Below are 9,754 nucleotides of genomic sequence, written 5' to 3'. Positions count from 1 at the left end.
TCAATTTAATTGCATAAAATAAGATTGTAATCTTTAGATTGAATACCGCAATAAGTAGTACTAGTAGTATTTTAATTTCTTGAAATTCATATTGAATTTTATACTCCCTCCGTCCCATAAAAGTTGAGACAAGTCCCATAAAAGTTGAGACAAAACTTTTGGGCACGAAGATTAAGAATTTATATTAAATAAATAGGAGAGATGAAAAAAGTAAGAAAGATAAGAGAGAGTAAAGTAAATGATGGAATAAAATAAGAGTGATTAGATATTTTGTTTTTTGTTAAAAAAGGAAATGATTCAACTTTGTTAGGACGAACTAAAATGAATACGACTCAACTTTTATGAGACGGAGGGAGTACTACATATATATTTTTTATATTGTATAAATTTCACCAGACCATCTTACTATTATTAGCTATTTTAATTAATATTTTAACATTACACATAATCATTATATAGTTATTATAGTTAATGCGTGATGATAAAAAAAAAACATTAAAAATAGTAAATCTATTGTGTGCCTGACAAATTTTAAATCATGTACACATCAATAAAAAAAGAAAAATAATTCCATTAAATAAATAAATTGAATTTATGGATATAGGGTCTTGTTAGGTTGAGATTATTTAGCTAAATTGAGAAATGAGATGCAATATGGGCCACTTATTCAGAATATTTGTGAAATGTCAACAGCATGTAGTTTATGTCAACAGAGGGGCCTAATTGTAATTTTTTTAATTTTTTTTAATTTTTTTAATTTTTTTTTACTTTTTTTTTATTTTTTTTTTCAACTAAATATACAATTCATGTCAACTACACATCAAATGTCAAAAACTTTATTCAATAAATACTATTTGACATGAATTGTACATGTAGTTGACATTATATTGTGTAGTTAACATGAATTGTATATATAGTTGACATGGATTGTACACATAGTTGACATTATATGTGTGTAGTTGACATGAATTGTATATGTAGTTGAAAAATAAAAATTAAAAAATTAAAAAAATTTAAAAAAATTTAAAAAAATTAAAAATAATTTAAAGAATTAATAAAAAATTAAAATTAAAAATTAAAAAAAATATTTATTGAATAAAATTTACCATGATATTACCATTCTGCCCTTTCATAATTAATTAATCTAAAGATATTTTCCATGTGGAAAAATCTGGACCACTCATTTAATAAAAATGAATGGCGATATTGCATCTCATTTCTCAATTAGCATAAAAAATCTCAATCGATCACAATCCTATGTATATATCTCAATATTCAAGAAAAGTATAAACTAATAAATCGGTGGTGTAATTTGATAGTAGTAATATCATAATTATTATTCATTTTAGACTTAGTATACACGTAAAAAGAAAATGCATTTTATTAGGGATAGTTTCCATGATAAAACGAGAATGCATTTTTCATTCCATAACTTTTTTGCTTCCAGCTAGAAATAGAGGCCTTGTATATTTCCATTTGGCCAAATAATAGTTGATGGGGCATACTGCATCACATTAACTCAACTTAATTAAGGAGGAGGGAGTATCCAATGATCGACCATTTTTATTTATTTAACCATCGATCATAGTTATTGGTATATACCCCCACTACATTTTGCTAGAATATGCTAGAATCATGAAATATAATAGGAGGATATCAAGGGATTTCTATCCTTTTAGAACGTGTATATTACTAGGTGTATATTTTGTATTTCTTGCTCACTTCTCCATCCTATCTATAAAGGGTAATATCTCTAGAACATAATACTACTACAATATCATTCTCTCATATACCAGTCCAAACACAAAAAATAAGAAATGGGAAGTGCCGGCATTCACTTAACTTGGCAGGACCTATGGGTGACGGTGCCGGATAAGGCGGGCAAGCGGAGACCCATCCTCCGCGGCCTCACCGGCTATGTTCAGCCGGCCGAGGTCCTAGCCATCATGGGCCCCTCCGGGTGCGGCAAGTCCACCCTCCTCGACGCATTAGCAGGTTCACCTATCTATATTATAAATATTGCATTATTATATATGTTAAAATGCTTCCATTTAATGTTTGGATTATTAATACAGAGAGACTCCATTTCAACACCAGACAGAAGGGAGACATCCTCATCAACGGCCGCAAGCAGCGGCTGCCATTTGGCACTTCAGTAAGAATTAGTACTACATAATAGGAGTACTAAGTTTAAATTACTTCTTTCGGACAAAAAACAAAATAAATACTACTCCCTCCGTCCTACCTTAGAAGTCCCGATTTATTATAAAACTAATATATATAAGTAGGACTCACATTCCACTATTTTTTTCATCAACTTTTCTTTATATTTCTTAAAACTCGTGGCGAACTCAACCGGGCCTCCTAAAGTGGGACGGAGGGAGTATATCTTTGATAGTTACTCCCTTCGTCCATCATTAGGAGTCTCATTTCTTGGCGGTATGAATTTTAAAAAGTATTAAGAAAAGTGGGTGGAAAAAAATTAGTGGAATAAGAATCCCACTTGTATATACTGCATTAGTTTTAAATGAAATGTGAGTGGAATGAGTTAGTGGAAGGTGAAACTCTATTACCATTTATGGTAAAAGTGAACCGGGATTCCTATTCGTAGATGAACTAAAATGGAAAAACGGGACTCCTATTCGTGGACGGAGGGAATACTATTTCCAATTTTATATGTTATGTTCGTATTTTATTTTAGCTAATCATGTGAAATATGTCTTTGAAGGAAATAGCATCCGCCGACTTTGGAAACTTATATGTTATGTTGTTGTATTTAAATTTAGCTAATCATGTGAAATTTGTCTTTGAAGGAAATAGTATCCGCCGATTTTGCCATATACAGAAATCACATTTGACATAGTCACTTGCATTAAACTATTTACTTAGCTAACTGTGCCAAATTTAACGCTGGCATCGTCGTTGAGTTCATAGAAATATATGGGTTCCATTCTAAAATTAATTGGTGATAGGAGGAGGGCCTATAAAACTTATATACTAGTTTCAGTTTTTTCTTGACATTGATGTGGGACAGTCATATGTTATATTTTTAGTTTCAATTGTCAACACCCTCCCTCAAACCCTTTAAGATGAACCTTGGAGAGGTTGGACTTTTTCTAATCGATTGGACAATCGGTCCAATTATTTTTTCGATCGGTTGGACCACTTGGCCCAAATTTTTAAGTCCAGATATACTGCTGGATCAGTCATTTTTTTGGTTTCGGCCCAGATATATTCCTGGGTCAGTTAAATTTGACCCACAGTCGGCGACCCGCTCTGATACCATGATAGAAATCCATGGGTTCCATCCTAAAACCAATTGGTGATAGGAGGATGGCCCATGAGACTTATATACTAGTTTCAGTTTTTTCTTGACATCGATGTGAGACAGTCATATGTTATATTTTTAGTTTCAATTGCCAACACTATATATATATGGCCAAATTAACCTTTAAATTAATTTATAAAATACTCTAAAAGCTCTCCTTGGTTCACAAGGCGTACATGGCACAGGACGATGCCCTAGTTACGATACATAGAGGGGTTGTTCAGTTTGCAAGATTGTATCTCGAGATTAAATATGTAGATGATGTTCGGTTTCGTAGATATAATAATACTAAGATAATCTAGGATTGAGTTGTGAGATTATTTTAGTCATAGGGGTTAGCCATGACTAATTATCCCATGATTATTCATCTAGGATTGAGTTGTGGAATTGAATCTCATGAATTAAACACACTAGATATTTTATCCCAGGATACAATCTTGCAAACCGAACACCCCGTAGTGTCTTTGGTTCATGAGATTGAATTTCTCAACTCAATCCTAGATGGATAATCATGAGATAATTAGTCATATCTAACCCCCTCCAACTAAAATAGTCTTACAACTCAATAATAAATTATATCTTGGTACTATTTTATCTGGGAAACCGAACACCACCAGAGTGTATAAAATATTAAGTAATGAGTGACATCCGTCGATTTGGCAATATTAACTCTTGGGTGACTATGCCAGCATTAAATTTAATGCTCGACTATTGCCAAATATATTGTTGGCTTAGTCGCCATAGTAATTACTTAATGCTGACATAGTCGTCGCCTGTGAGAGTTGTATATCGCCAAATCGACCTTTAAATTAATATAGACTCAATAAAATTCATTAAACAGTTTCCTGGGTTTGCAAGGCGTACGTGGCCCAGGACGATGCCCTAGTGACGACACTCACCGTGAGGGAAGCCGTGTGCTACTCGGCTCTCCTCCAGCTTCCGGATTCCATGCCAGAATCTGAGAAAAGGGAGAGAGCCGAGGCCACCATCAAAGAGATGGGGCTGAGCGACGCGATCGACACGAGGATCGGTGGGTGGAACGTGAAGGGGCTGAGCGGGGGCCAGAAGAGAAGGGTCAGCATCTGCATAGTGCTGCTGCGGAGGCCGAGGCTGCTGTTCCTTGACGAGCCCACGAGCGGCCTCGACAGTGCTGCCTCGTACCACGTAATGAAACGCATCGTTGGACTCGCCCAACACGAGAGGATAAGCGTGGTTGCATCAATTCACCAACCAAGTTCGGAGGTTTTCGAGCTTTTCCATAATCTTTGCCTTCTCTCTTGTGGCCAGACTGTTTATTTTGGCTCCATTTCAGCAGCAAATGAGGTAATTTTTTAATAGTAACAAATTTTCATATACTTATGTTTTTTTTTACGTTGTCATAATTTGATTTTATTTTGTTGTGGAAACAGTTTTTTGAAACAAATGGATTCATATGTCCACCAAAGAGGAATCCTTCTGATCATTATTTGAGAACAATTAATCAAGACTTTGATTTGGTGAGCACATACATGATTAGTCCTTTTTATTACATATTGTTCACATTTATTGTTAATATGGAGAATTATTTAATGTGATGTTTAGGATATCGAACAAGGGTTTGCAAGGGAAGCTATTAACGTTTTGGTTGAAGCCTACGAGTCATCTCATATTTTCACACAAGTGAAACAATTTGTGGATGAAATAAAACAACAGGTAACGATAGAATTAAGTGAGATGCCAAGTACAATAAATACCTCTTACAACTAAGCGAGATGCCAAGTATAATAAATACGTCTGACAGTACTAGTTAATATGTGTGGATAAAAAAAAAAAGAGCAGGAAGAACATCCCCCAACCCCGAGACAGGCGACAACTCTCACAATCCTACAGGTCCCATTGGGGCCACAAACATTAATTTGCACTATTCACAACTTCAAACTATTTTACTCTATACATTGAAATTGTTGAACAATTATATTTCAGAAATTAAATATTACAAACCCTAGTAATTAAAAATAAATACACAACCTATAAATAAAAAATTACAAGTTTTAAAAATTTAAAAATTACAATTCCTAAAAATTGAAAAGTATGAACAATTATATTTCAAAAAATTCATAGAAATAATGTCAGGAATGAAAATGTTGCTGGGTCCGGCCCGAATGCCCTACAACGCCGGGTCGAACCGCACACAAGCACGGCCTCAGGCGGCTCTTGCCCCGTCCCAGTCGCCCCACAATGCACCAGGCCCGAACTGGACCTCAGTTGCGGCTCAGCCTGGCAGTGTTGGGGATGCTCTATGATATAGTATGTTGATAATGCACCTAAGAATGAAATTATAATGCGTGTCGATTATATATGGCAAGTACTAAGATATTTGTCGGTAGCAATTAGATTTGAAATAACTCACCTAAGAATTAAAGTAATATCGACAATGACTTTGTCAAATATCTTTTGAAATCATTGTGTTTTACGTACGTAGATAGGTGTATGGATACAATTAACGTGTATCAGTTAAATGGTGATTCTGACTTTTCTAAACTGTCATTTAAAAGGGGACCAGTGACCTATTTTAATATTGTGATCTGACTTATTCAAGTGAGCGAGCTAAAATTAAACAAAGTAGTCAGCTATCATCCCATGATTATTAAAAATGAAAGAATATACGTACATGATACTTTACTTATGCACTTCATCGCGTGACATGCATATAGAGCGTAACACTGATTACAAATAAATTATTTCGATTATATAAAACATGTAAATTAAATATTCATTTTTTTGTTGTTGCAGAAGAATGGATGGTTGGAGAAGAAAGGAAAACAAGCAGGGTTGATAAGTCAATGTGCAGTTTTAACAAGAAGATCATATTTGAACATGTTTCGTGACGTGGGATATTACTGGTTTCGCTTTGGAATATATGTTGTTTTATGCTTATGCATGGGAACCGTTTTTCATAATATTGGCTCTACTTATCGTTCCATTCAGGTACTTAAATTTACGTTTGTTCAATCTTTTTATTAATCATAATTTTGTGATCAGATTGATTTATTCTAGTTACTTGGTTCACTTGTTTAATTATTATGACAGGGGAGGGCTTCATTGTTGGTTTTTGTTTCATCATTCATGACATTTATGTCAATTGGAGGCTTCCCTTCTTTTGTGGAGGATATGAAAGTAAGTATAGCTTCATTTCAAATAATTCGATTTTAAAATGACATGTTAATTTTTTACGAGTAATTCCTCCTTCTAAGGAAGATGACCACTTCCTGAGACAGGACAAGATTTTATGCATTCTTATTCGAAGGAGTTTGAGTAGAGAGAAAGAACGTTATTGATAGTTTTAAAATAGGAAAAATGAACAAAGTAAGACAAAGAAAACTCGTCGTCTAGTTTTAAATTGTTAGACCATCTCCAAGGGTAGACTAAAACTTAAAATAGGATAGGTATTTAGCTTCAATAGTACTCAAAAACCAATCCCATTTTTGGTTTTTGAGAAAAAAATATCTATCTTTAGGTTTACACTAAACTTAAACATAAAAGTTTTTCAAATTTTGTGAGTAAAAAGTGCATAATATAGAGAATATTCTTTTAAGTTTAAGTTTAGTGTAAATGATTGAAGTAAAATCATATTTGATGTGACATTTACACTAAAAATGAGTTTGATTATAGTGTAAATGGTTGGAGATGCTCTTAGTCGGTTCTCTCTGCAGATATTCACGTGCGAGCGTCTCAACGGGCACTACAGTGTGGCTGCATTCGTGGTCGGAAACACCATCTCCTCCTTCCCATACCTTCTCCTCGTAACGGTCATTCCCGGGGCGATGGTGTACTACCTCGTCGGCCTCCAGCAAGGCGCCAGCCACTTCGCTTATTTCGTGATCCTTCTCCTGAGCTGCTTAATGTTGGTGGAGAGCCTAATGATGACGGTGGCGACCCTAGTGCCTAACTTCCTTGTCGGGATCATTGCCGGGGCCGGAATCCAGGGCATCATGATCCTTAACGACGGCTTCTTCCGGCTGCCCGACGACATACCGAAGGTTATTTGGAAGTTTCCGGTTTACTACATCTCCTTCCAAAGGTACGCCAATGAAGGCTTCTACAAGAATGAGTTCGAGGGGCTGATGCTGCCCGACGGGCAGTTTGGGCAGATAAGGGGGGAGGAGATTTTAGAGCGTGTTTGGCAGATAGAAATGGGGCGGTCAAAGTGGGTGGATATGGGCATTGTTATTGGGATGGTGGTGGTTTATAGGTTGTTGTTTTGGGGTATTGTGATGGCGGCAGATGTTTTAAAGCCTATGGGTAGAGCCATTTTGGCGCGATTAGCCTCACTAAGGTCTAATGTGGAAGATGAGTTTTAGAGGAGTTTATTACTCCCTCCGTCCCACATGAGTCACATTTGGTGTGGGTACGGGTTTTAAGAAACGTAAAGAATAGTGAGTTGGAGAAATACCACTTTTTTATATTGATTTTTTTATAGTAATAAAATGTGAGTCAGGTGAGTTAGTTGAATGTGAGACCTATATACTATTTGTGGTAAAAGTAAAATGTAACTTTATTGTGGGTCAGAGAGTTCGTATTTTTAATAATACTGGGTGATTTTACTAATATTTGCTAATGTATCCATGCTGAATGACTAACAGAATTCAAATAGAAAAATAAAAGAAACTAGCATGTGCCGCAGTGCAAGAATGCCCAAATCAGTTAGTGCTATTGAGTTTCTTGTTATATTTGCTTATAGCTAAGGTATGTTTAGGCTTGATGGTGTTTTAGGTCATTTTGTTGTGCATATCATAGTATTAATGAAATTACTATTTTCGTCCGGTTTTCATTTTCGTTCATTCCTTATTATTTGTTTCATTATACTCACATTTTAATTTTAATATAGTGACCATTTCTTATTATTATTTGAGTGCATAGTATTAGTGTTATTATTCGTTCATTTCGTCCAGTCACGGTAGCCTATTTTCTATTAACAAATTTTACTCACATTTTATTATAACTAGTATCACGCCTGTACTATGCACAGATTATGAGATTATAAATGAATATAATAAAATTATAATCAACATTATTATATTAAAATTATAAATAAAAAATATGTAATAACAATGAAAATAAATAAGTAACAAAACTTTAGCTAATATGAGAATTAAAAATATATACTACAATGCATTGAAACATAATCAATTTGAAATAAATTATATAATATAATAAAAAACACATTCCAAGCTGCCCACATAGATTTGTCTCCAAATTCATGAAGGAATGCGAATCACATGGTTTCAATATCTTCATTCATTTGGTAAGAATTATGATCAAAATATTAGTAACATAATAATCACTCAAAAAAAAGTGTGTAAAATAAATGAATATAAATGTACTTGTAACACCCGCCTTTTTCGAACCCTAATTTTCGAGACATAAAATTTTTGCATTAAATGCTTTTAATGCTATGAAGTATGTGGATTAAATGATGAGTAATTTATTGCATGATTCTTTGTGACCTAAGTGCGTTTTGGAGTTGAGTTTGAGTTGAATAGTCAAACTTGTTGATTATATAACGTGGCTATTGAATAGTCAATATTGTGGAAAATATGACGTGGCCGTTGAAAGGTCAATGTGTTGTGAATATGAGGTGGAATTAAAAAATGGTGGATTTTGTGATGCGATTGTGTAAATATTTTGATACGGGGTAGAATTTATCGTGGCGAATTATTTCCTAAGGGATGAGTGAGATTAAATAGGAGCATCATTATTTAATTGGAATTTTCGACCACTTCTATTTATTGGAAAGGAATTCTATTTTTTGTGGATTTAATTATTTGTTTGGGATATTTATCCAAATTAAATCCAATGTCCGATTATTCCTTATTTCATCCATGAAATTTTCGACCCCTATGCCTACACATGGAGATTTTCGAAAATCTCCTATTTATGGGAGAATGGATTATTTTATTATATTATTTGATCCCTTATTTATTCTTTTCCATGAATAAACTCAAATATCCTAGCATATCTTACCATATCTAAGGAGATCTTGCCATATCCTATTTTAATTAATATTTGAAATTGATTCCTTATGGAGGAATCAATAGTTTACGCTACTTTCCTAATTATTTGGGGAGGATTATTATTTTTATTCTGCTCCGTGATATTTTATTCTACTCCGTGAAATACCAAATTAAATCATATGCTAATTAAATAGCATATAAAATTCGAAACCCCCTTATTTCTCACCAATATTAACGCCACTTTCTACCACCATATCTTTCCAAATCTTTATTTATTTAATTATGGGATTATATCTTGCACTCTATAAATAAGAGACAAAACCCTAACCCTAGATCACAAATACACGCCTCCCACTCCCCCAAATACACGTCTCCCCTCTCTCCCACTCTCTCTCAATTTTCTTCTACTTTTCTCCAAGATTTCTTCATCTTG

At 34.2% G+C, this 9,754-nt stretch overlaps 1 protein-coding gene across 2 annotated transcripts; it reads left to right on the top strand.

Moving 5' to 3' along the window:
* Positions 1–1,615: 1,615 nt before the first annotated feature.
* LOC125217920 (ABC transporter G family member 1-like) lies at positions 1,616–7,875 on the top strand. Of its 2 annotated transcripts, XM_048119498.2 has the most exons (8): positions 1,618–1,995; positions 2,076–2,155; positions 4,187–4,651; positions 4,738–4,824; positions 4,910–5,020; positions 6,101–6,295; positions 6,398–6,484; positions 7,021–7,875. In XM_048119498.2, exons 1-8 carry the CDS (start codon positions 1,818–1,820, stop codon positions 7,666–7,668), a joined length of 1,851 nt encoding a protein of 616 aa, XP_047975455.1. In that variant the 5' UTR covers positions 1,618–1,817; the 3' UTR covers positions 7,669–7,875. The 2 variants fall into 2 exon arrangements, with proteins under 2 accessions (XP_088919921.1, XP_047975455.1); XM_089063795.1 differs by lacking the exon at positions 4,910–5,020 and having other exon boundaries at positions 1,616–1,995.
* Positions 7,876–9,754: the final 1,879 nt, after the last annotated feature.

Source organism: Salvia hispanica, chromosome 2, assembly GCF_029641045.1.
Source record: "Salvia hispanica isolate PSC_SH4W2 chromosome 2, Shi_PSC_v1, whole genome shotgun sequence".
Classification (NCBI taxonomy): domain Eukaryota; kingdom Viridiplantae; phylum Streptophyta; class Magnoliopsida; order Lamiales; family Lamiaceae; genus Salvia; species Salvia hispanica.
This window is presented reverse-complemented; position numbering and strand designations above follow the sequence as displayed.

Bases quoted from the DNA above. Each gene is read 5' to 3' on its own strand.
- LOC125217920 (XM_048119498.2), top strand. From the start codon at position 1,818: ATGGGAAGTGCCGGCATTCACTTAACTTGGCAGGACCTATGGGTGACG. The intron at 4,652-4,737 runs GTAATTTTTTAA...TTGTGGAAACAG, and splicing joins CCATTTCAGCAGCAAATGAG to TTTTTTGAAACAAATGGATT. The intron at 5,021-6,100 runs GTAACGATAGAA...TTGTTGTTGCAG, and splicing joins TGGATGAAATAAAACAACAG to AAGAATGGATGGTTGGAGAA.